The sequence below is a fragment of the Erythranthe guttata genome, chromosome 13 (assembly GCF_056151865.1).
Source record: "Erythranthe guttata isolate IM_541 chromosome 13, IM_541, whole genome shotgun sequence".
Classification (NCBI taxonomy): Eukaryota; Viridiplantae; Streptophyta; class Magnoliopsida; order Lamiales; family Phrymaceae; genus Erythranthe; species Erythranthe guttata.
Window position 1 is genome coordinate 16530576 of NC_142545.1, and position 23869 is coordinate 16554444.

General features: G+C 34.0%; 11 protein-coding genes and 1 long non-coding RNA gene across 31 annotated transcripts; 5 read left to right on the plus strand and 7 right to left on the minus strand.

Annotated features, from left to right (window-relative positions):
• Positions 1-339: 339 nt before the first annotated feature.
• Positions 340-805, minus strand: LOC105968601 (Stigma-specific Stig1 family protein). The gene has a single exon (XM_012993232.2). The coding sequence runs from the start codon at positions 803-805 to the stop codon at positions 377-379; it is 429 nt and encodes a 142-aa protein (XP_012848686.2). The 3' UTR covers positions 340-376.
• A 2062-nt stretch (positions 806-2867) lies between these two features.
• LOC105969126 (EH domain-containing protein 1) lies at positions 2868-6950 on the minus strand. The gene is made up of 16 exons (XM_012993865.2): positions 6709-6950; positions 6541-6620; positions 5945-6013; positions 5779-5836; positions 5574-5629; positions 5447-5489; positions 5312-5370; positions 5103-5222; positions 4859-4961; positions 4630-4679; positions 4410-4538; positions 4069-4320; positions 3842-3921; positions 3594-3720; positions 3336-3479; positions 2868-3237 (listed from the first exon to the last, which is right to left on the minus strand). Exons 1-16 carry the CDS (start codon positions 6791-6793, stop codon positions 3052-3054), a joined length of 1641 nt encoding a protein of 546 aa, XP_012849319.2. The 5' UTR covers positions 6794-6950; the 3' UTR covers positions 2868-3051.
• A 320-nt stretch (positions 6951-7270) lies between these two features.
• On the minus strand, positions 7271-8203 carry LOC105968582 (RPM1-interacting protein 4). Its single transcript, XM_088812482.1, has 4 exons — positions 8198-8203; positions 7796-8086; positions 7503-7700; positions 7271-7421 (listed from the first exon to the last, which is right to left on the minus strand). Exons 1-4 carry the CDS (start codon positions 8201-8203, stop codon positions 7401-7403), a joined length of 516 nt encoding a protein of 171 aa, XP_088668608.1. The 3' UTR covers positions 7271-7400.
• Positions 8204-8694: 491 nt separating this feature from the next.
• Positions 8695-9528, minus strand: LOC105968594 (non-specific lipid-transfer protein). Its single transcript, XM_088811442.1, has 2 exons — positions 9035-9528; positions 8695-8931 (listed from the first exon to the last, which is right to left on the minus strand). Exons 1-2 carry the CDS (start codon positions 9382-9384, stop codon positions 8925-8927), a joined length of 357 nt encoding a protein of 118 aa, XP_088667568.1. The 5' UTR covers positions 9385-9528; the 3' UTR covers positions 8695-8924.
• Positions 9529-10777: 1249 nt separating this feature from the next.
• On the minus strand, positions 10778-11137 carry LOC105968331 (non-specific lipid-transfer protein 1). The gene has a single exon (XM_012992960.2). It carries the CDS (start codon positions 11135-11137, stop codon positions 10778-10780), a length of 360 nt encoding a protein of 119 aa, XP_012848414.2.
• A 413-nt stretch (positions 11138-11550) lies between these two features.
• On the minus strand, positions 11551-12908 carry LOC105968488 (uncharacterized). Its single transcript, XR_001173747.2, has 2 exons — positions 11899-12908; positions 11551-11796 (listed from the first exon to the last, which is right to left on the minus strand). It is a non-coding gene; the product is annotated as an uncharacterized LOC105968488 (long non-coding RNA).
• A 471-nt stretch (positions 12909-13379) lies between these two features.
• Positions 13380-14472, minus strand: LOC105968581 (non-specific lipid-transfer protein). Its single transcript, XM_012993210.2, has 3 exons — positions 13953-14472; positions 13721-13863; positions 13380-13605 (listed from the first exon to the last, which is right to left on the minus strand). Exons 1-2 carry the CDS (start codon positions 14309-14311, stop codon positions 13746-13748), a joined length of 477 nt encoding a protein of 158 aa, XP_012848664.2. The 5' UTR covers positions 14312-14472; the 3' UTR covers positions 13380-13605; positions 13721-13745.
• Positions 14473-15209: 737 nt separating this feature from the next.
• LOC105968329 (non-specific lipid-transfer protein AP10) lies at positions 15210-15804 on the plus strand. The gene is made up of 2 exons (XM_012992959.2): positions 15210-15495; positions 15755-15804. The coding sequence occupies exons 1-2, from the start codon at positions 15210-15212 to the stop codon at positions 15802-15804; spliced, it is 336 nt and encodes a 111-aa protein (XP_012848413.2).
• Positions 15805-16324: 520 nt separating this feature from the next.
• LOC105968605 (non-specific lipid-transfer protein 1) lies at positions 16325-16681 on the plus strand. Its single transcript, XM_012993236.2, has one exon. The coding sequence runs from the start codon at positions 16325-16327 to the stop codon at positions 16679-16681; it is 357 nt and encodes a 118-aa protein (XP_012848690.2).
• A 798-nt stretch (positions 16682-17479) lies between these two features.
• On the plus strand, positions 17480-20156 carry LOC105957332 (uncharacterized). Of its 20 annotated transcripts, none has more exons than XR_016028999.1 (8): positions 17480-17943; positions 18282-18341; positions 18517-18562; positions 18644-18699; positions 18915-18978; positions 19289-19320; positions 19460-19576; positions 19699-20156. XR_016028999.1 is itself a non-coding variant. In XM_088811444.1 (8 exons), the coding sequence occupies exons 3-7, from the start codon at positions 18283-18285 to the stop codon at positions 19553-19555; spliced, it is 324 nt and encodes a 107-aa protein (XP_088667570.1). In that variant the 5' UTR covers positions 17486-17943; positions 18038-18099; position 18282; the 3' UTR covers positions 19556-19576; positions 19699-20156. The 20 variants fall into 20 exon arrangements, 4 of the variants coding, with proteins under 4 accessions (XP_088667572.1, XP_088667570.1, XP_088667571.1 ...); XR_016029000.1 differs by having other exon boundaries at positions 19934-20156; XR_016028998.1 differs by having other exon boundaries at positions 17486-17943; positions 19289-19361.
• A 486-nt stretch (positions 20157-20642) lies between these two features.
• On the plus strand, positions 20643-21355 carry LOC105968328 (non-specific lipid-transfer protein). The gene is made up of 2 exons (XM_012992958.2): positions 20643-21031; positions 21135-21355. Exons 1-2 carry the CDS (start codon positions 20682-20684, stop codon positions 21139-21141), a joined length of 357 nt encoding a protein of 118 aa, XP_012848412.2. The 5' UTR covers positions 20643-20681; the 3' UTR covers positions 21142-21355.
• Positions 21356-23229: 1874 nt separating this feature from the next.
• On the plus strand, positions 23230-23848 carry LOC105968578 (non-specific lipid-transfer protein 3). The gene has a single exon (XM_088811519.1). It carries the CDS (start codon positions 23299-23301, stop codon positions 23647-23649), a length of 351 nt encoding a protein of 116 aa, XP_088667645.1. The 5' UTR covers positions 23230-23298; the 3' UTR covers positions 23650-23848.
• Positions 23849-23869: the final 21 nt, after the last annotated feature.

Genomic DNA, 23869 nt, shown 5'->3' on the forward strand with positions numbered 1-23869 from the left:
CATAGTCAACGTTTTAATTCTGGGAATTAGTGAGTCATTATCATTAATAATAATCGTAATTTACTTGTGTCTGTATATTATAATATATAATTGCTAATTAATTTTTATTATTATTTATCGTATAATATCCAAATTAAAGAATACAAACCAAATAATGGCTGATATATCAAAGTGTATATATGTGTTCATCTTCTACTAATTAAAAAAACAAAATAAAATACAAATAAATCAAACAATGTCTAACAACTAAACCCTAATTAATTAACTACGTATTCTAAAGAGTATATAATTAAGCTAGATATTTTCCCTATAATTAAATAAATAAATATAAATTAAATTAAATGATGACATGTACACTGTGCCAGCTGGTTTAAGATTAAGCATAGCTGCACATACCGTACACACACTTACTCCCTTTCCTGCACTTAGTGTTGCATCCGCCGCAGTGTTTCTTATCCGACAAAGGGTTCACACACTTGCCTTTGCAACAAATCTCGGAATATTTACACTTATGCCCGCATTTCCCGCAATTTAATCGGTCTTTAGCGTAACTCACACACTTCTTCTTGCAACAATAGTGACCTGGACTGCCCTTGAGGTGGCATATTTTCGGGTTTTTGTCGCACTTCATTAACATCGCACGCGCACTCTTCTGCGCGAGAAAACGGCCGACCCCACGGAGCGAGGTGGTCCCCGCTTCGTCGGTTTCCGGTATCGGAAAATTATCTTCTTCTTGTTCTTCGTTGTTATCGTTTTGAGTTGATTCTGCTAGAGACGAAGAAACGGACAAAGCCGTTACTAACATTGCCAACAAGAAGACGAACTTATAGAAGCAACTCATGATGATGAATATTATATTGACGGTTTCTTGATTATATCAATATGGGAAAGATAAAATGAAGAAATATTATTTGAGATATTGTAAGAGAAAAAGGGATTGGGAGTTATATATAGGTTTGATGCATGAGAAGGTGTGCGTTGTTATTTTGAAGTGGAGTGGTCTTTATTCAACAGCCGCATACAAAGTTAGGCACTATATATATATTTTCGTACATGTATGTATATATATATGTATATTTTCACATGTTAGAACAAAAAAAAAAGTTGGCATCCACACGCAAGAAATTCTTCTCTTTGTACTTGCTTGTGGAATTTGTGTGTACGGGAAATCAAGTAGATGGATAGCTTTGAAATACTCTCTCTCTCTCTCTCTCTCTCTCTCTCTCTCTCTCTCTCTCTCTCTCTCTCTGATTGGTACATATTTAGTGACCCATTTAGTAGAATTTTATTGACAAGTCAGCCAATGGGATCCTTCAAGATTGTAAAATTTGGAGGTTTTTTGGACCACTTTAATTTAAATGGACTGAGGTTTCAAATAAGCAATAAATTAATTAATGAAATTAAATTAAATGGAATATTGAGTTCTTCTTTTCTCCTGTCCCTTCACATACTTTTCAAATCAACTTTTGAAGCACACATATATGTGATGGATAGAAGATAAAAACTCTTTTTGGTGATTTGAGACTTGTAAAGTGGCTAACATGGACCACGTACGTACCCTCATTTTTTATTTTAGTATTTTAATTTATTTTATTGAAATACTCTAATTAGGTGTGTGTTTGCTGACATTAGTATTAAATTTAATGATACGTTTCAACATTAAACACCATTGTATTATGAATAATTATGAATATTAAATTATGAATATTCAAAGGATGTTTTAAGTTTTCAATTAATGTTTGGCCGTTGGCCGTGATATTTGAAACCAGCAACTACTAATTGATCTATACACGTGTGGATTTAATTGAGATTTTGAGACAAACAACTTCTCTTGTTCCATATGAATCGGATTTGGTTGGGGTTAGGAAGAACATTAATTATCAAAATATTAGAAAATTATTATCATTTTAGTATCTAACTACCCTAGCATATTTATATCTAAATTAAATAATTATAATATAAAAAAATGGGGAATGTCGTGTAGATTATGAACATTTGACATTTGCAAGTTAGGAGTTGACAATTACGAACTGGTACAGGCGCACTTACATGCTTCCAATATTCAAAACAGTCAACGCTTTGACATTTATATATATAAATGATTTGTTTATATCTTGGCATCTTTCTTTACAGGTGGGGCCAAACCTAAAAGTAGTAGAAACACAGAATAAATTCTCCAATCTCTCTTTACTCAGTTTCTTGTTTCCTCATATTCACTTCATTGGCCAAAACTTTTCCTTGCCTAAAAAATAAAAAGAAAATATATAGCCCAACTTAAATAAGACTTGGCCACCCCTTGGCTCCTGCTAACTGCAAAGGACAATTAAGTTCAAATTTTCAATGAAGTGAAATCTCTAAACCAACATCATAATTTTTTGATTAATCTCATAATTTTATTTATAAATATCATACCACATTTAACAAAAATATATTATTTTTTTCTCTTTATGCTGATCTCCCGAAAAAAAAATATATTAGTAATTTCTGAATTTGAGATTAACACATGGTTCACAAAAAAGAAAAAAAAAAAAGATGAGAAATAAAGTAAATTTATTTTAATTTTACGTAGAACACGCAAATGCAATTCATCCTCGTACCGATGTAAAATTCAAGTCAGAGATAAGCTAATTTTAGTGCGTATGTAACCTGCTATAAAGAAAATGGACTAATTTTTTTCTTTGATTTATTTAAATCAGTCACGCAAAAACACCTGCAGACTTTTAGTGAACATAGAATTAAATGGTCTTCAATCCAGACCACAGTTAGGAATGCCGTCGAAGTTTGGCATCCTTGAATTAGGAAAAACGGTAAAAAAATATCAAGTTCAGACATAAAATAAAATTGACAGAAAAAAAAAAAAAAAAAAAAAGAAAGAAAATCGAGAAGGTCTTAGAAGATTGTTTTGTCAGTTATCAACCATATAGAAATTCTCAATAGTAACTCGATCTTAATGCAGAATATGGAAACAAATTGTTTCACTCCTGCAGACACGCACGCACAAAAATATATACTACTTAACAACTTCACGACTCGAAGTTTTCCTTACCCGTTTTAGCCATACAAATTCCTAAAACTTTTCAAAAGCTCGGGAATATCGTAGCTAACCATGTCATCAACAGCTTGAATCATTTTCGGTTTCAACTTCTCGAAATCATCAATGCTATAACGACTCAGGACTTCCCTAAAATGCTCCACACTTGGAAAGTCTCCAGCTGGTAAATGATATTCTTTCTGAACCTGCATTTCATCATCACCAATGTTATAACAGCCAAACACTAAGTGCGATCGATTGTGCGCACTGAATTAAATTAGGGTGTAGCACGAAAAAAGAGTACCTTTTCAAATACTTTTTCAAGATTATCCACGAGTTTCCGCTGTGCTTTAGCTTTGCCCATTACAGCAGGCATCTCTTTCTTGAGTTGGCTAATTATGTACGCATGGATCTTGGCATCTCTAGCACGTTTCACAAATTCGTTGATCTGGCAGTAAATTTATATTAAAGAAAACAACATAATCATTGGTATTTGCTTTTTTGTATAACTCGTAACCAAATAAAACATTCATTTTTTGAACTATATAAATATTCTGCATACCCGACGATCACAAGCCTTCTTCGGTATGTCTATCAAGTCTAGCAGAAGGTCGTCTTGCTCTTTTTCAAAAAGTTCCTTTCCTACAGGTCCAATGGCTGCTTCGTTCACAGGCTTGTCGTTAAATGATCTGAAATTTACATTATGATCCTTATAAAGGTTAACAAGACACTTGAATCCTGTCTTTCCGAAACAATGTAGCCCAAGAGTTTATGAATCATAAGATTCAAAAGTTACGAAGATGAACCTACCCAATATAGACACGAGATACCTCTGGAGTGTTCAGAACTTTCCCAAGTGACCACATTAGTGCGCCATACACTCTCATCAGCTGCAATGGTGTAATGAGATGTATGAGAATTAACAGGCTCTTCAACTAAATTACCCGAGAAACCACAAAATTAAATAAAAAGAAAGAGAAACATGTATGTGAAAAGTTGTATGATAATTCACATATTCAACGAATGAGTCTAGTTACCTGTTGCGTATCAACTTGATCGGCTTTATTCAAAACAACACGTATTTTGTCATCATGACCGCGAAGTGATGAGATTACCCGTTTGAACTCATCACTAATGTCAAGCTTATGGGGATCGAATAGGAGAAGTATTACATCGCATTTTGCAGCGAACCACGATATGACACCCGTAAAATCGTAGCTTCTTTGTGTCCGTTGCTTTTCTCCGGATAATACACCAGGTGTGTCCACAAATGTGATGTTTTCTAGCAACTGTAGGGAAATGAACTTGCTTCAAATAACTGAAGTTTTATAAAATTGCATTATGCATGCACAAAAGAACTGAAAAACTATTAACTCACTGGATGTGGAAGTTGAGAACACTCGAACTTTGATAAAAATGATCCACCAAAAGTATTCAAACCGGTAAATGGGAGCTCTGCATGTACAGCAATAGTGTTTCCAGGAATGCTCCTTTCATCTGGTCCGGACTGAGATGCATTTAAGAATTTAATAAAGAAAAAAGAGAAAAACAACTAAAACAGAGCATGGCAAGTAGTTGTAATAACTGCGTTTATTTACCATGACAACAATGAATCGATCGGTAGTTGGCTCTGGTCCAATATGAGCACCTGTGAAGAAAAAAAGGATCGATGTCTGATTAATTACAGAAATAATCAGTAATTCTTTTAAATAATTACAATATCCAACATTATTATTTTATTTTACTTAATTATGCTTTAGATTTTTACAACTGAAATAATGGCAATAGTTAAGTATCAATTAAGGTAATGTTGGAAACAAACTTAACCTGGATAGTTGCATTGGAGCAAGTGTTTTATAAATGTTGTTTTTCCAGTTGAGTACTGACCCAAAAGCATGACCATAGGTTTGGCATCAAAATCACTACTAGTCTGTAAATAAAGAGAACACCGACATGTCAAACATCAATTCGTAGGTCATATAGAAATCTACTAAGCGATTAAATACCAGAAATAATAGTACGCAGAAGAACTATGTTTCTCAGTATGAAATATTGACTTCAAATGACTCACCAAAAAAGGAGATACAAAATCGTTAAAACGGTAAGTAGCTTCCAACGGCTTTAGCTTTTCATTATACAGTCTCTTCAAGCCGTCAATGACTGACGTAACAGCTGGTAGCGAAGTCTGGTTCTGTAAATTTTAGAGAAAAAATAGGCTACAGAGATCAGAACGAAAACGAGGACGCTAAAGTTTACTTGACCAAAAAAAACATAGGGTACCTTCTTTTTGGACTTGGTGCTAAACAAACTTTTTGGTGGTGGCTGTGGCTGCGTATTTCCTGCAGTTATTCGTAGTCGTCAAAAGAAAAATTCCCAATAGCTAACTCACATATATATTTGAAATGTATTACTAACCAGTGGTTTCAGAATTGCCATTTAACACTGCCCTCCTATTCTTCTGGTTGAGAAACGCAACGGTGAAATGTTAGTAAAGCAAAATTTTCTCGTTAAACACGGAACAAGAAATTGGATAAGGACTTACATCCAGAAATGCATCCAAACCTTCCATATATGGAGGACTCAGTGTCTCCAAATAAACTGCAGAGTGCAGACCAAAGATTCAATCATAAAATTAAAATGCTCCCCTGAACAAAATATAGTTTTCACATAACAGAAAAGGACTGTGGGATAGACGAATAATCTTATACAAATATGAAATCAGGAATGTTGTACGTTTCTCCACTTGCCTGTACTCCTAAGGAGACTTGAAGTTAGCTCATGCCCTTCTTGTGCCAATGATATCAGCTGGAAATGGAAGAATTCACGAAAAGAACGAACAACACTTAGTTCTTTCCAGTGTCATAAGCACATTACTTTTTATATTCATATTTTCTTTTTTATAGAAAATACTACCTGCATTGCAGTGACAAACTCCTTCAGACCTAAATACCCTTGTCGCTTCGTATCAGCAATTGCCCAAACCTTATAAAAAGAGAGGAAAAATGCAAATGACCTTCTGAAAATCAACTGATGTGCAGAAAACAGAGAGCTACAAGCGATAGCCAAGATTTTAGTATAGTCATTAGCACTAACAAGAGAACTAATACCCAATAATCAACCATCAAACGCTGATTTTACAATTTGATTGAGAGAGTAATTTTCATCAGATAAATGTATGAATGATCCATGTAAAACATCGAACAGGGAAGAAATAAAAACAAAGAAACATATACATAAGCAAATCGACAGGATCAATCCCAAAACTACTTCATCGAGACTGTAGTAAATTGAATCACTCAAGCAGAAGAAACACAAAATGAACAAAATATCAAGCACAATTCGACCTCGCTGTACTCAAACAAGTAGTTTTTTACGGGATTAACAGACAAAATATATGTATTCAAAATTAATACTATAATCTACTGTATTCTCCCAACACATTAACATGAATACCTAAAATCAGAACTCATAACTCAAAAAAAATGGGGATTTTTATTTAGATACTAAACCTGTTTGAGTTCCGGCTTCGTTAAATGAGACATCGCAAAAAACTCCGTCGTATCATTCGCCGTCAAACGTCCGTCGCGATCTGTGATGGTATAACCAAATCAGATATTAGATTAATTAAAAAAAAAAATGTGAGCATTCGCGAAATTGAAAATGAGAGACAAATAAACCTGAATCGACAGAGGTAAACCAGTTTTGGTAGAGTTTTAGTTGTTCTTTGGTACAAGTATCCATCTTCTCCGAGACGAATTCCATTTTTTTTTTTTTCCAGAGCAAAGGCGAAATTTCAGTGGCTTTCTAACTGATGTGGGCGGTGTGTGCTGATAAACGTGAAAACTCCCGCTGATAAGCAAAATTTGGAATTTGAAATTCCGTGAAAAGAGGAAATTAGATGAAATTAGCTGTCATCCTCTCTAGTTATGTTACTCCAGTTTCGTGCAGTTGATATAGAATCGTTGAGGTTTAATTTATTTGGATAAAACAACGATTTCTTTAGTTAAATCCAGAAACAAAAAATTAATGCCCTGTTATTTTTTCTTATCCCAATTATCCGCCGAATACCGAAATATTTAATATTTTATTATTATTTTTAATTCTTTAATGTTATAAGTTATAACAAATTATAAAATATTGTTAGATTGATAAATGTTTTACCTTATTTTTCGAAAGCTATTTCAAATCACTCGAAAATTTCGAAATCCACTACAACGACTTCAAAAATAATTCAACATCAAAGTTATTGTTTCGAAATCCATTGCACTAATAGATTCATTATGTGTAACAACTAACAAGTGATCGATTCACATACAAAATAAACTTATATAGTGAAACAATATTTGACAGCAGGATGTTTTTGTCCTCTTCAAAACAGGCAGCAAAATTTCTGCACAACGAAAACACGAGATTATGAGTTCAGGTTTAACGTAATTAAAATTACAAAATTCTGTCGTAAATTGCGACATACGCGTATTTTTCTACTCTCGTTTTTCTGGCTAGTCCGACAGTTGTCGTTGATAGTCTGTATTGGCACAGGAGGGAACTTAGAAGCTGCAATCTGTTTTTCCTCCTTCACTTTATTGAAAATGACCGTAAAGCCCTCCGCTGATCTCGGATCTTTCTCATCCCATTCACCGAATTTCGGAACAGAAACCGATTTAACTGACTGTCGGATCAAAGAGATTACTTTTAGCTTTTGATACTTAGATCATCAACTGAAAACAATACAAAATTTATTCCAAAAGAGAAGAATCCACTTACAACATCATCACTCGCATATTTTCTTCGGTGGCAATTCGTTTTAATCACCGAATTATCGGAGGGACTTCTCTCATGAGTCGCACCGCTTGAATAATATTCCGAATTAGCCATGGTCCGATGAACGTAATTTGGCGGTGCTCTAATAGTAAATGCCCCCGGGTTTTGCTCCGGGTCGTTAGGGTTTATACGAACACCATCCGATTTTTCCTTACGTGCATTCTCAAAGTAGGCTGTGTAAGGTACGTTGTCGCCGCCTTCCCAGTTTCCGAACTTCGGAACATGCGATCGCTGCTGCAGATGAGTCGTTTGAAAATTAAAGAAAAAAAAAAGATGATTCTAATAAATACTAATAATTTAAATAATGAACAAGAAGATGACGTAGGCATTTTATCAAACACTTACCGCCATATGCCAAACGGATGTTTACCTAGCTCAGTTTTAATGGAAAAAAAGAGAGGTATATAAATAACAAAGAAGAGAAGTGGAGTTTGCGCGTGGGGTCCACTTTTCCATTACAGAGTGAATTGAAGATTGACTCCATCGGAGATTCCGATGAACTTGCAGATAATAACAGTTCGATGTTTTCAAGATTTTGTCGCAAGCCTAAACTTTATTTTGCGTAAATACGAAATTAATTCATCCTAAATATAACATGTAATCGAAAAAATGAAAAAAAAATTATCACTAGGCGAATCCCAGGTGGCGTGCTGCTATTGGCTTTCCATTACACGTATTATTGGTTTATACGTACACGTCATCCATATTTATTTGTTGACTAATTCCTTGACAATTCAAATCCACGAGGCTATATATAATTAGTCGCCGAATGCCAAGTGTTAGCAAAGGATAATATATATAAAGCAAAAATACAATTTAATTAGTGCGTACACAGCAACATCTTTTATAATTTCGATCTTCACATATCATGTAATTTGCTACATAATTAATCATCCATCAAACTGAAGCCTCATAATTAGTAATATTACAGTACACTTATATTATATAAATATTGCTCCTAAATTATTAATTAATCTCCTGGCCGGATTAACGCAGTTAATCGAACAAGTGAAGTCCGCAGCTCCATTATTGGTTTACTTAGCGCTAGCTTCCACCAGCGAATGAATCATCATTAGATGCTGCGAAAGAACACAAATTACGAAGATCGTTAGTAATTTATAACAAGCTTATAAGCCAATTAATGGCTGAGATTAATTAGTGGTAATTATATAATTAAATTACCTGTTACAGTCGGCATTAGGGTCAATAGGTACAGGAGTAGTGATTTTACAAATGCCCGGAAGACTCTTAGCTCTTTCGGGAATAACATGCAATGCGGCGGCAGCCTGCTTAAGGCACTCGCACATGCTTTTAAGCTCCGGCTTTGTTTTCACTTTGCCGTTGAGTGCGCTTGCGCCGGTACAGCACGGGACAGAAACAAAGTTGGATTTGCCGATAAGGTAATCCTTGCATGGCATTAGGGTTGATATGGCTTCTGTACATGTTATTGCATTTGCATGGCTGGCCACTAATCCCAACACCATTATCCCAATTATTACACAACTAACCATCTTCTTACAAGACATGTTCATTCTTTTTTTCTTCTTTTAGTAGTAATTTCAGAGGCTAAGTAATTATTATTAATTAATTTTGTTATGTTGTTTGATGTGAATTGTGTGCCCTATTTATAGATGGTAAAACCCTGTATGCGGATTTCAAATGTAAAATTAGGGGGCATCGATACCGAGGAAGATTTAGCCTTTTGAACTTTGTTTGGTGGGTGGTTGTTGGCTCTAGTCCGGATAATATTTGGTGTATGGGGAGTCGCAAAAGCTTCAACTAATTCCCAGTGGTTTTATTTATTTATTTACTGGGGGCTGATTTTAAATTCTAGAGAAGGGATTTTAAAATAGGGTAAAATTCATTTTGCACCCCTGTACTATGATAAATGTATCGTTTACCCCCCTGAAGTATTGAAAACATCAAACACCCCCCTGCCGTTAGTTTTTTTCTTCTAATTCTGTTAGTCAAACACTTTGACCGACTATTGCAAAGAAATGTTGGCTTTTTTTTAATGAAAATACCCCAAAAAATTTCTATATATAGGAAAACTAACGGCACAAAACCCACAAAAAATGAAAACTAAAAGTCCTGAAATCTATATATAGAAATTTTTTGGGGTATTTTCGTTAAAAAAAAGCCAACATTTCTTTGCAATAGTCGGTCAAAGGGTTTGACTAACGAAATTAGAAGAAAAAAACTAACGGCAGGGGGGTGTTTGATGTTTTCAATACTTCAGGGGGGTAAACGATATATTTATCATAGTACAGGGGTGCAAAATGAATTTTACCCTTTAAAATATAATAACTTCGAATGAGAAGGATATTTAAAGTATATAATTTCAATTAAATAACATCTTTAATGATTTTAATTGTTTGTTGCAAAATACTTTTATCCAAATTTCAAACACAAATTCGACTAAAAAAAATCATAGATTTGGTGGTGAGATTATTTCATTTGACTTGCATTACGAGTGAAATTGAAATAATATATTTTATCTTCATCGATTTCGATCCAATCATTTTATTTTATTATTTTAAAATTTTAGTTCATCCAAATTGCGAATTTCTGATTATTTTTTCTCATTTTGAAATGAAAGGAAACTATAATTGATCTTTTGATAACATTTTTTCCCAAATGTGCTAATTTCAATCCGATCCAATCGATCTGCTCAAATTCTATCCTACACCAAATTGTTGTGTTTAGGGTGATGCATGGGGTTGAGGAAGTGGTACTTAAAACAAGGACACATTAATAAAACTAAAATTAAAGAGAGCACTCTCATTTTAATTTTTTAAGTAACATTTATGAAATTAAATGATTATAACATATATGTTTTTTTTAACTCAAACATACATATAATTTTTTATAATATATTTGATAACATTAATATCAATCTATATAGCATCCATCTCCCAGTTCCTCTTATAACCTGTCACAGTTGACATTAGGGTCAATAGGGATAGGGAGATTGATATTACAAAGTCCGGGAAGCTGCTTCGCCCTATCGGCATTAACTCCGGTGGCGGCCGCCGCCGCATTCTTCAAGCACTGGCAAATCGCTTTCACCTCTTCCGGATTTGATTTTCCCAGCTGGTCCAACGAGCGGGCCCCATCGCAACACTGAACCGTCACCCCATTGGCTGCACCCGCCAAAAATGGCTGACATGGGATCAGCTTCTTTACGGCTTCGTCGCAGCTGAATGCACTTTCACCGTAATTGAACGACATCGCGAATATCAACATTCCCATTATCCATATTGAACTCATCATGTGTTCCGCCATTTTCGATTTTCTTCTGAATGTTTTATATTTATTTTTTTCTTCTATGGAAAACTGTGTGAGTCTATTAATTGGTCTAATGCTTGTGTTTAATTTATAGTGGATGCAGGGTTTTAAGCTTTTAAGAGTAAACTGATTAGGCCAAGGACTTAGAGAGTGAAGATATATCTATACATATTATATATATTTGCTTAAAATTGGTTGCTGCAAAGTTGATATGGATATATATATTTATTGATATCAGTTGAAATGCAAATAAAAATAAATGCATTTTCTATTCCCTTTCATGAAAATAAAGAGAATCTCTTTGTTTTTCTTTATATTTTCCCTTATTAAAATAAAAATTATATTGCAAAGTCTTTACAGATTAATCAAAAACACGTCATTAGTTTGCAGAAGGATAATAAAGTAACGAATGCACAAGGAAAATTTTGCAACCAGTACATTTTCAATAATTGTGATCTTCATATAATAATATCTTTTTCTAATTTGCTACTAATTAATCATCCATAAAATCAAAAGATATATCCTCCATTATTATACAACTAGTTTGGCTTATTTTCCAACTAACGTAACTAACTAACACCGTTAATCTGTGGCTAATTGTAGCTCCGTTAATTGGTCGCTTCGGTTCCAACACCACACTGCCAAATCAGTGTAACCTGCATAAAACAGCAAAGAACTAATCATCAGTAACAAGATCCAATTAAATATGTATATAATTAATTGATTAATTAAAGGCAAGATTAATTAGTTGTAATTACCTGTTACAGCCGAAATTAATATCAATAGACACAGGAACATCAAATAACATAACCCGGTAAGTGCTTTGGCTCTATCATTAACAACATGGAAGTCGGTGCTCTTTCAGCGACCAATTCTTGATAACCAATTTGACGAGCGAGTTGTTATGAAAAAACTCATCTTGTTTGATTAATTTCAAACAACCTTCGAAAGTGATTGTAATTAACTAAATAGAGAAAAAATATCGTAATTTGACCATTCCACAGTGGGTGGCCGTAATTTGCCCTTAAGAAAAAGTTTTGATATTTGTTTGATTTATTATTATGGACTTGAATTTTATTTTATTTTTAAATTCGTTTAAGTTCTTAATTAAGATCAATTAATTTCTTAGGAAAGTGAGATATATAAGGAGAAGAGAGAAACAGCCCTTTGCACCCCCTGTTTTGAGGCATCAGCCATAGATTATAATGATTCGGGAATTTTGGATATTCAGATAAATTCCCGAACCTTCTGTCACACTACTATCGGGTCGGGTCAGTACCAAATAACCGAACGCCCAACCAAAACCCTAGACCAATTAATCACTAATTACTCCAACAATTATAGATTAGAGCTGAATAGCTGAAGAAAAATCAACATCAGAAAACTAATTAGCAACAGATTAACTAAAAAGGAGAGCAGGAGTTAACAATGTCGAATCAAACAGCCATTAAAATCGACACAGAGAAAAAAAAACCCTAGAAGAACAAATTCACAATGTTCCTACTCCCGATACTAATTCCATCTGAAAAAAAGAGGGGAAAATTGAAGGATAAACAGTAACCAGTATCAATTGATGTCTTCGTCGTTGAAATCGTCCTGGAAGGAGTTGAAGAAATCGGTGTCGGCGAGGCGGTGGAGATCCACGCCGCCGTGGAAATCGCCGGAGAAATCTAGTGAGGAATCCGCGTCGTCTAATTCCATAGCCAAAGCCAAACCTACGCCCTGGTCATCGTCGTCGCCGAAAAGGTCCATTCCCATCGTCTTCATCCCTTCAATTTCAGCTCTACCCTGCACTCGCCTCCCAACTCCGAGTAATTTATATATAAGTGCAGGGCGGTTACTGTATTTGGGCTTTTATATGACGAACTAAACAAGTATTGGGCCCGATAACACTTCTTACCCCAAAGAGTTTGCGCACTATATTTATCTTTATATTTATAATTTTATTCTTTTAATTATAATACATGTATCAATTAGAATTTTATTTTTGAACATTCATAATCTATTTTTTTTTTAAACTAAAGATTATACTCGCTTGTTTAATTTTTGTTTTAAACAACTCTAATTTCTAGACTAGTTATTAATATTTTTTTAAAATGTGGGGATCACATGGCAATTTAATTAAATGAACTCAAATGGCAAAATTAGAATTAAGTAATAGTAATGGTTAAAATGCAGGGTTTTTTTATTATTTTTTTATTTTGTATCATCGTCTTTAAATATTTAATCCCGAATATTCGATCAAGTTTCGTTATACGTATCTATAAAGTCCAATTATTATTCCAAAACAACACAAAAGCTCAATTTACTCAAAAAAAAAAAAAAAGAAGCTCAATTTGATCATTAAAAAAAGATATTTCGATGCATGATAATTGATAACAGTACAAATATCATATTAATCATATTAAGTTGTTGCATCTCGGACCTTCTTCACTCTTAGCTTTCCCCAGCACTTTTATATGCCACTGAAAATAGAAAGAGAAAAAAAGAGAGTAAAATATCCATCAAGTTAATTAAAAACTAATGCTAATTAATTAAGAAAAGAAATCCCCTAAATAAGTAATGAATTAATTATCTTACAAATAATATTAATTAGCCAGCCGGATTAATGAGCCGGATGTGGTGGCTCACCGCCATGGCCGATACCAGGGCTATGTCCAGGTGTTGTGGGCTGACCAGCCTTCCTCTCAAAATTCTCATTACGTACTCCGTCCAACCGAATCCTGCATGATTTCAACAAAGTTAGAGAGAGAAAGTTCCAGAGAGAGAAAGTTCTAGAGAGAGAGAGAGTTATATGTATATATATATATACGCATCACAGTTGACGTCGGGCTGGATGGGAACGGGGACGGAGATCTTGCAGAGCAGGGGAAGCTGTTTGGCCCTGTCTTGATTAACATCAACCGAGGAAGCAACTTGCTTGAGGCACTGACAAACGGTCTTCGTGTCGGCGGGAGAAGCTGACGTGGCATGAGACAACGCCTGAGCACCCAGACAGCATGCTGTCGTGATATCTCCGACACCCATCAGAAACGGCTGACATGGCATCAGATACTCCAATGCTTCCGTGCACAAAACGGTGCCGTTTGCCGGAGCCACCCCGCTGCAGGATATCAACGCCAGTACCAACACCCCTGCCAAACAATTAGAACTCATCACGTAATAAGCCATTTTTAATTCTTTTTTAATTCTTTTTTTTCTTGTGGTGAAGTTAGAGGAGCAAATCGGGTGTATTTATAATAGTGAAATCAAGAACCAAAAGGAGGTGTGTTTTTCTCGTGAGAGTGTGGGACCATACCTTAATCAATATCAGTTATATATATGGGAAGTGCAATGAGTATACAACTAATGACAGATATATGTCTACTAATTAATTTTCTGCCCCTGGTGATTTTGTTGTATTAATTTTTGGATACGATAATGTCGCGATTGGTGTTCGATTTCAGCCCAAACTGTGTCGAGTCCGGTCCGTTTATCGTCAACTATAAAAGGAGTTAACGTTAGAGCAACAATAATGGCACCTTGGTAATTATTTTTTTCTCTACTAGTTTTTAAATTATCCAAATGTTGATGTTGTTAGTTCAATTTAAATATCACTAATAAATTTTATCATAATAAAGTAGTAATGTTATTGTCATGTATTAGTTTAATTAAAAAAAAAAACTTTTGATTAATAATTTAATTTCAATTTTCACTACCAAATTCATGAGCAAGAAATTCATAATTTAAATATAACTACTAAAAAGTATCTCTTCTCCAAAATATCCCTCCAATCCAAATTGTATCTCATTCAATTTAATACAACCTAAAATTAGTTGAGACCTTCGACTCCCCATACACCAAAAACGTGAGGCCCTCGACTAACAACCGCACACCTCGGTATCCACGCCGTCCCACCCAAGAAAACTAAATTAACCTGTATAATGAATTTCAAATCCGGAGCTTACCCTCTATAAATAGGGCACAAAACTCATACTTCAATCATATCAAAAAAGAATTCATCTTACTCATAACAAAACTGAAAAAAAAAAAAGAAAAAAAAATGATGTTTGCTAGAAAGATGATTATAATGGGGTTAGTGTTATTAGTGGCAATAATATTTAGGGCTAGCCATGCAAATGCAAATGCAAATACGAAAATCCCGTGCTTAGAAGCGATAACAAAGATAAGTCCGTGCGAGGATTATCTTGCGGGCAAAGCTAAAGGTGTGACGGCCGCGTGCTGTAACGGTGCTCGTTCGCTAATCCCTATTATTCCGCCCGGTCTTAAGCCGGGAGACTTGTGCCCCTGCTTTATGATGGCTAAACCTGGTTTCATTATTCTTCCCGATAGAGCCGACGCTCTTCCCGGTTTATGTAAATTGGATGTTCATATCAAGTACCCTAAAGACCTTTTATGTCCCAAGTACGTAATTACAACTAATCTTGCCTCCTTATAACTATATTAATGCTCACTTTTATTCATTTTCATTTATATATATATATATATATATATATATATATATATATATATATATATATATATATGTTCATTAGTATATACATACTATTAGTACACTTGGCGATTTCTGCAGTTTGGATTGTTATGATTAATTATTTTTTTTGGTGTTTGCAGTTTACACTGATTTATCGCCGGTGGCCGGAGTGGTGGGGACCGATCGATAACGGAGCTACAAGTGCTAAGATTAACTAGGGTTAATTAAATGGAGAATAAGCTGGCGATTTAGAGAGAATATATTAAATTAAGAATCAATAAATTACTAATTATATGTTGCTAGCTAGGGAGATGAGGTTATGATTTTATGGATGATTAAAAAGGAAAAATTATTGAAGATGTCTGGAATGCATGATTTTACTTCATTGTGTTGTTTGTTTATTATCCTTTGCAAAATAATAATATTAATATAAGTTCCATTTTAATGATGGAAAATACTAATTAAAAACATAGTTATATATATATATAATTAAGAAAAATGCATTAATTGTAATTTACATTTTTTTTGCAGCAAACAATTTAAAGCTAATATATCTTAATCTCCCAAGTCCTCTGCCTAATCAGTTTAATCTTAAAAGCTTAGAACCCAGCATCCACTATAAATTAAAACAAGCGTTACACTAATAGACTCACACAGTTTTCCCAAGAAGAATAAAATAAAAATTAAAAAATTCAGAAGAAAATTGAAAAATGGCGAAACACATGAGTTCGATATGGATAATGGGAATGTTGATATTCGCGATGTCGTTCAATTACGGTGAAAGTGCATTCAGCTGCGACGAAGCCGTAATAAAGCTCGTGCCATGTCAACCATTTTTGGCGGGTGCAGCCAATGGGGTGACGGTTCAGTGTTGCGATGGGGCCCGCGCATTGGACCAGCTGGGAAAATCAAATCCGGAAGAGGTGAAAGCGATTTGCCAGTGCTTGAAGAATGCGGCGGCGGCCGCCACCGGAGTTAATGCCGATAGGGCTAAGCAGCTTCCCGGACTTTGTAATATCAATCTCCCTGTGCCTATTGACCCTAATGTCAATTGTGACAGGTTATAAGAGGAATTGGGAGATATATGATGCTATATAGATATTAATGTTATCAAATTTATTATATTTTTATATGTATGTTTTAGTTCAAAACCATATATGTGATTTATATGTAATCATTTAATTTCATTAATGTTAAAAAAATAAAATGAAAGTGCTCTCTATAATCTAGTTTAATTTATTAATATTCCCTTGTTCTACGCACCACTTCCTCAAGGCCTGCATACAACACCCCTAAACACAACAATTTGGACTAGGATGGAATTCGAGCACCGATCAATCGGATCGGATTGAAATTAGTACCTTCGGAGAAAAATGTTATTCAAAGATCAATTCTAATTTCGTTCCACTTCAAAATGATTTTTTTTTTCAGAATTTCAAAATTTAGATGAAATAAAGTTTGGAAAAACATAAAATTAAATAATTGGATCGAAATCGATGGAAAATAAAAAGAATATTGTTTCAAATTCCACCCCTAATGCAAGTGAAATAAAATAATCTCACCACCAAATTCATGAATTTTTTTTTATTGAATTTATGTTTGAAATTTGAATAAAAATATTATGCAACAAATAATTAAAATCATTAAAGATGTAATTTAATTGAAATTATATACTTGAAATATCCTTCTCATTTGAAGTTGTTATATTTTAAAATCCCATCTCTAAATTTAAAATCAGCCCCCGGTAAATAAATAAATAAAACCACTGAAAATTAGTTGAAACTTTTGCTACTCCCCATACACCAAATATTATCCGGACTATAGCTAACAACCTTCCTCGCACTACAACATTTTAGGGCTTTTGCGACGTTTTTTATTCCCGACGGTTTCGAAACCATTGTATAAAGTGCGTTTCTTGACGCTTTTGAAACTAATCTTGACACATAAACACTGTCAAGTAAAAGTAATTCTTGACGCTTTTAAAAATGTTCTCAGACGCTTAAAAACCGTCAACAAAAATAAATTATATAATATATAAATTATTAATCTCTAACATTATTAACATCACTTTTTTCTCTCAATTTTTCATTTATAATCAGACCGATACAATCTCCCTCTAACCTTCGATTAGGGCTTTTCTCTGAATATTAACTTCTCTTCGACGCCGTACCTCCGCCTCCGCTTCCGCCATTGCCGCAAATGCCGAGCCGACATCTCTGTTGCTATTTCTTCCCTCAGGATCGAACTAATCATTGTGATGACAAATTGAAACAGGCGAAAATCTTTCAACTCTTCAAGTGTTTTGAATCGCCCGTGGATTGCGTGACAGGTTAGTCTCCTCTGTTATTATTTTCCATTTATATTAATTGATATCATTCCATCCGTGTGGAATTCAGTATAGGAAGCTGACAAGTGATTTTTAGGTTAATTTGATTGCTTGAATTTAAGGGGTCAAGCTAGGATTTGAAACAAGAGTTTGCAGATTGTGAGAATCTATGACTTGATTTTTAGAATTTTACTTAATTACAGTTTGCTAATTTTCCATAGGTTTCAATTTTTGATTCTTCCAACTTTTTTGTTTACTAGTGTTGTTAATTTCTCAGTTTGTGCACAATGACAATTTATTTTACTTACTTTTCTTATGATACCAATGATTGTGTTTTGAAGGATGCTTTCGAAGAATTTGTTTACCGAAATACTTGTGCAATCTTCCCCGAGACCAAAGTGGTAAAATAAACCTATCTTGAACTCTTCAAGTTTGAGATTTGTTTAGAAAGTCTATGTATCAAGCATGTAATATGGTATAAAATCCCATTGATAATGTGCAAATTAATTTGGAGTTACGGCTAAAAAATGGGATAGTATATACACCATGCTGAGAACTATTTGTCTTCTGATTTAGCTCCGTTTCTTCATTTCAGTTGAGCAAAGGAAAAGTATCAGCCACTGTAAGTTCACCTGCTTACTTAACGTACTAATGTCTTTTTCGTTACTTCTCTTTACTTACGGAAAGTGTACATTATTTGCAGACACTAAACAGATTCTCGTGTATAGCATTAGCTAGTGGCAACAGATTTTCTCCATGGTACTGCAGAAGGAGGCCTTTCGGATATCAACACGGTTTCGTTTCTCTCCCAAGAACAATAATTTTTTAATTTCTGATTATGGCTAAAAATATATTTCAAGAAAGCTAACATTCTGAGAAATAGTTTCTCTATGCTTGATTATTCAGATTTTAGATTCATTTTTTCTTCATCAAATTCATTAGATTTCTCTCTCTGTGTTGTTTGTTTATTGTAGTTGTTGGATGGCAGAAAATATAGGCATTTTTTATGGCCAAGAAGAGCGAAAGCAATTAAGTCAGGTCCAACGCTAGCTTTTGTTGTTATTATGTTCATTATATAAACTCTGTTTCCTACTTGTCGTTCTAAACTCATTTGCTCGGTTTATAAAAATTAAAGTTGGATTGCTTCGTAAATTTTTTGTTCCATTTTCCACATGTATCTGGATGTTTATATATACAATGCTCTAACTATAGCACATGGTATGGTATGGTGACTTCTCCTTTTTAAGAATCCCTTTTCTTCCTAGCTGTGCTTCAAATTATAAATGGTTGAGTTGATTATACCCTTAAAAATGATTAAACTCATTTTACATACGTTTATTATGTGCAGGGAGGACTTGCCATGGTTCAGTTGTTGGAATGGTTTGATATATCTTACTCCATTTCAATATATTTTCATAAATATATGATGAGTTAATTTTATCCAGCCTTGCTATCTGATTTCAAATTTTTTATGCCGACTGCTACTTTATCACTGAAAACTATATGATGAACTTTACAGATTAGGGGATTAAGATCAAAGATTGGCAACAATAAAGGGCCTGCTCTATTGTATCGGAATGTCCTGTTTCACCTAGTAAAGTTATTGGATTGCTAGTGACAATATGCTTCTATCCAGGTATTCGTTTCTGCTAAATGTATTTACGGTATAAATATTATATAGTACAAGCTGTAGCTTTTACGATATAATGCCAGGGCAAGTTCTTGCATTGCAGCTCACTGGTGTCTCTTATTTTGTAGGTTAGGTTAGCATCGCAATTGTGGGTTGCAACATTCTTCGCCGAATATCAGAAAAAATCTCAAAAAGACTTTCTTGTTCTCATTGTCATATGTGCTGAACCACTTTTTCTGGGGTTTTAGAATTTCATGGTCTTTTGCACAAAAAAATTTGTATACAACAAGTTTTATAAGCTTTAAAAACATGAATTTTGCTTACTCGGGAACACTAACTTTTTTTTCGTCTTTGATTGTTCAGGAACACATTTTACATTGGAGCATGGGAGCAAGGACATTTTGTTGAACTATGGATATGTAGACTTTGAAAGTAAATGTATTGTGTAGGTTACTTCAAGTGTTGTTTTGAAGATAGATTTTTTGAAGTTTGGTATTGTATATTTTTGGAAAGCAAGAATTCATGTTTTGGGAAATCCGAGTGATTTTTAGCATGGGTTTATATTCATATTGGAAAATTATACGAATTTTTGGCATGGGGTTAAATTTTTGTAAAGGTTTATTGATTACAAAAAAAAAATATTGAAAAAATATGTACCAGTATTCCCGACGGTTTTCAACAGTCGAGAAATGTATTCTCGACGGTTTTGAAAATATGTACGAGTATTTACGACGGTTATCATAGCGTCGAGAAATATTATTCCTGACGGTTTTTTTACACGTGGAAGTATATACGACGGCCTTTTTCTTGACGGTTTTGTGACGGTCGAAAACCGTCACGAATAATGTTCCTGACGGTTTTTTCACTTTTCCCGACGGTTTTTTTTCGTCGTATAAAGCCTTAAATGTTGTAGTGTCGGTATCGATGCCCCCTAATTTTACATTTGAAATCCGCATTTAGGGTTTACCATCTATAAATACGGCACACAATTCACATCAATCAACACAACAACAAATAATAATAATAATAATAATAATAATAATAATAATAATAATAATAATTAATAATAAGAAAAAAATAGTTAAATTACTACTAAAAGAAGAAAAAAAGAATGAAAATGTCTAGTAAGAAGATGGTTAGTTGTGTAATAATAGGGATAATGGTGTTGGGATTAGTGGCAAGCCATGCAAATGCAATCACATGTACGGAAGCCATATCAACCCTAATACCATGCAAGGATTACCTTGTCGGCAAATCCAACGTTGTTTCCGTCCCGTGCTGTACCGGCGCAAGCGCACTCAACGGTAAAGTGAAGACAAAGCCAGAGCTTAAAAGCATGTGCGAGTGCCTTAAGCAGGCTGCGGCCGCATTGCATGTTATTCCGGAAAGAGCTAAGAGTCTTCCGGGCATATGTAAAATCACTACTCCTGTTCCTATTGACCCTAATGCCGACTGTAACAGGTAACGAATTTGTTACAAAAAATTAAATTAACTGAACATGAATATATAATAATGTTATTACTAATATTTTGTTACTGATTTTTTTTTTCTTTTGTGTTTGCAGCATCTAATAAACAGAGCTCATGTCGCAGAATAAATATTAATTGCTTAGGGGATTAGAGAAGATGAATTGGCTAGCTATATAAAATTGAGAGACTATTAATGATTAATGAGCCATGTGTAATATTAATTAATTACTGATAAGTAGGTTGAGCTTTCAATTTTTTATGGATGATAATTATATGTAGCAAAGAATGTGATATATGAAGATCGAACATTGTTAAAGATGTCGATGTATGTATACTCTTAGTGTATTTTAATTAAGGGTAAATTACACCCACACCCCTAAGGTATGCTTAAATAACTTTAAGGTCCTTGTGGTATCGATAATTATACTCACCCCTTGAAACGTAGTTATAAACTCTAATGGGATAATGCATTTGATTATACGTTATTACGATAAAGTTCTAACGGACTATTGGTTTCAGGAAGTGGTGGAGACAACAAAGAGTTATGGGTGATTTAAGAAATATTAGGGGAACCATGTCGCCCCATAACTCCCGATAACTCTATGTTATCTCCACCACTAGTTAAAAGTAATAGTTCATTAGAACTCTATCGGAATAATGTATCCAATGCATTATCTCGTTAGAGTTTCTAACTACGTTTCAGGGGGGTGAGTGTAATTATCGATACCATAGGGACCTTCAAATTATTTAAGCATACCTCAAAGGTGTGGGTGTACCTTTAATTAATTGTTAAGATGATGGATCAGCAATATTATCAAATTAAATTGCTAAAGCTTAATTAATTGAATGCTAATTATATTATATACTCCAAAGCTTGCACGAATGAAATAAAATACTTGTCACTTGTAGAGAATTAGCAGTAGTCACGAAATATTGAAAAAGGCTATTTATTAGCAATTTTTACATTTACCAGATAGTAATAATCAATATATATCCAACCACATTATCTAAGTCGCAGCTAGCAACCAGTTAATTAATTCCTTATTATAGAAAAGCAGAGACAAAATTATATTAGGTTTTAAATTATTTGTCCATCCTTATAAATCGGGGTTTTAGGACATCTCATGGAGTATGTAAAATGGGTCTCTAAAAAAAAGTTCATCCTAATGAGGAGTTCAAAGAATTTATTTTTATGTATTCATTTATACTTTATTTTTTATTATAATTAGATTATAGCTTAGTTATGTACATTAAATTTTCGATAGTTAGTACTTAACACTATCTTAATTTTTCAATATATATCTCACCTACGAAAAAAATTGATTTTTTTGTTTTTGTACTTTCACCAACAAATATAAATATTTCAAGTAACAAAAATAAATATTTCAACCACAAAAATAAAAGTTTTCTTTTCTTTAAAAAAATTATTAATTTACTGGTGGAACAACTTTAAGTTAGAATCTCTACATGCAATCTCAAATATAAAAAAAAAAATTAGAAACTTTAGGAATAGTCTCTATTTTAGAGACTCTTTAGGACCTCTATTGTTGTTGAGTTTTTTTTTACCAAAATCCCTAAAATATGGAAATTTGAGTTTTAGGGACTCCATTGGAGATGCCCTTAGTAGAAGAAGAATACACAAATCGAATTTAGCATGACACTTTTTATAAAGTTGAAATAATCTTAAATATTGCAATAATCTTAAAAAAAACTAAGTCCATTCAGCTCCAAGAAACATAGGAAAAAATAAATATTGCAATTTTGAAAATTGGAACGAAAAAAGTTGTTCCAAAATTGAAAATTTCAGGTTGAGAGATACTTTTGTATTTTTCGCCAAAAAAAAATAATAATCAGAATTTTCAGAAATTAAACTAGAATCGGATATCGGAATCTAATTTGACCTAAAAAAATCAGAAATGAGAACTCTCGGAATTCAAAATATGAAATATTGTTTCAAAGTCGAAAAATATATTCGGGATCAATATAAACTATAACTAGTCAAAAGCGGTTGCATTCCACCTAAAAACCTTAAATTTTGTTGGTAATAAAAAGACAATATTCAATAAATCAACAGCAGTAAATGAAACCTGCTAACCACTAACGAATTATATTAACTCCTGAAAATTAAAAATAAAAACTTAATTACATACATTCATGCGTTATAAATAGGAGGGCTAGCTACACTTCTTCATCGGAGCACACAGTACTCAGAAACAAATTAAAGAAGAAGAAGAAGAAGAAGAAGAAAACTTGTATCCGATGGGAGGCTGCTTTAACTGGTTTGCGGCGGTGGCGCTTGTGGTGTTGGTGGTTGGTGGCGATTGGGCGGCGGCGGAGATTCAGTGCAACGACGCCGTCGCGAGGGTGCTCCCCTGCGAAGCTTTCCTGCTGAGCGGGGACAGTACGCCGAGCGCGGCGTGCTGCAGCGCCGTCCAGTCTCTGGATCAAACCGCGACGGCGTCCGCCGGAGATCGGAGGGCCATATGCGAGTGCTTCAAGGATGTTGCCAAGTCTTTCCCCATCAACTTGGCCAAAGCCCAGCTGCTTCCCGAGCTTTGCCACGTCACCGTCGGCGTGAAGATAGATCCCGACGTTGACTGCACCAGGTAGTCTACTGTACTCTATACCCATACAAATTAAATATATATAAAGACATACAACATATATGTATGCTGATGATGGATCTCTGTCGTTTTGATACAATGTGCAGGATTTGAAGCTTCCAGGCGAAAAAGCAATGCTGCGTATTAGTGCTAACGCTTTTGTATTAATGAAACGACGCAGTATCAATGAAGTTTTTTATTATTATTATCATTGGGCTTTTAACTCC

Coding starts and splice junctions, on each gene's coding strand:
- LOC105968605 (XM_012993236.2), top strand. CDS start 16,325: ATGGCGAAACACATGAGTTCGATATGGATAATGGGAATGTTGATATTC.
- LOC105969126 (XM_012993865.2), bottom strand. CDS start 6,793: ATGGAATTCGTCTCGGAGAAGATGGATACTTGTACCAAAGAACAACTA. Junction 6,014..6,540: donor CGAAGCCGGAACTCAAACAG/GTTTAGTATCTA, acceptor TCTTTTTATAAG/GTTTGGGCAATTGCTGATAC. Junction 5,371..5,446: donor TGGCAATTCTGAAACCACTG/GTTAGTAATACA, acceptor GAATAACTGCAG/GAAATACGCAGCCACAGCCA.
- LOC105968582 (XM_088812482.1), bottom strand. Junction 7,701..7,795: donor AATATGCGAGTGATGATGTT/GTAAGTGGATTC, acceptor TTGATCCGACAG/TCAGTTAAATCGGTTTCTGT. Junction 7,422..7,502: donor ACGAGAGTAGAAAAATACGC/GTATGTCGCAAT, acceptor TTCGTTGTGCAG/AAATTTTGCTGCCTGTTTTG.
- LOC105957332 (XM_088811444.1), top strand. CDS start 18,283: ATGCTTTCGAAGAATTTGTTTACCGAAATACTTGTGCAATCTTCCCCG. Junction 18,342..18,516: donor TCTTCCCCGAGACCAAAGTG/GTAAAATAAACC, acceptor CTTCTGATTTAG/CTCCGTTTCTTCATTTCAGT. Junction 19,321..19,459: donor ATGGTTCAGTTGTTGGAATG/GTTTGATATATC, acceptor TGAACTTTACAG/ATTAGGGGATTAAGATCAAA.
- LOC105968594 (XM_088811442.1), bottom strand. CDS start 9,384: ATGAACATGTCTTGTAAGAAGATGGTTAGTTGTGTAATAATTGGGATA.
- LOC105968329 (XM_012992959.2), top strand. CDS start 15,210: ATGGGGTTAGTGTTATTAGTGGCAATAATATTTAGGGCTAGCCATGCA. Junction 15,496..15,754: donor CGACGCTCTTCCCGGTTTAT/GTAAATTGGATG, acceptor TGGTGTTTGCAG/TTTACACTGATTTATCGCCG.
- LOC105968581 (XM_012993210.2), bottom strand. CDS start 14,311: ATGGCTTATTACGTGATGAGTTCTAATTGTTTGGCAGGGGTGTTGGTA. Junction 13,864..13,952: donor CCCGACGTCAACTGTGATGC/GTATATATATAT, acceptor GAAATCATGCAG/GATTCGGTTGGACGGAGTAC.
- LOC105968328 (XM_012992958.2), top strand. CDS start 20,682: ATGAAAATGTCTAGTAAGAAGATGGTTAGTTGTGTAATAATAGGGATA.
- LOC105968601 (XM_012993232.2), bottom strand. CDS start 805: ATGTTAGTAACGGCTTTGTCCGTTTCTTCGTCTCTAGCAGAATCAACT.
- LOC105968331 (XM_012992960.2), bottom strand. CDS start 11,137: ATGGCGGAACACATGATGAGTTCAATATGGATAATGGGAATGTTGATA.
- LOC105968578 (XM_088811519.1), top strand. CDS start 23,299: ATGGGAGGCTGCTTTAACTGGTTTGCGGCGGTGGCGCTTGTGGTGTTG.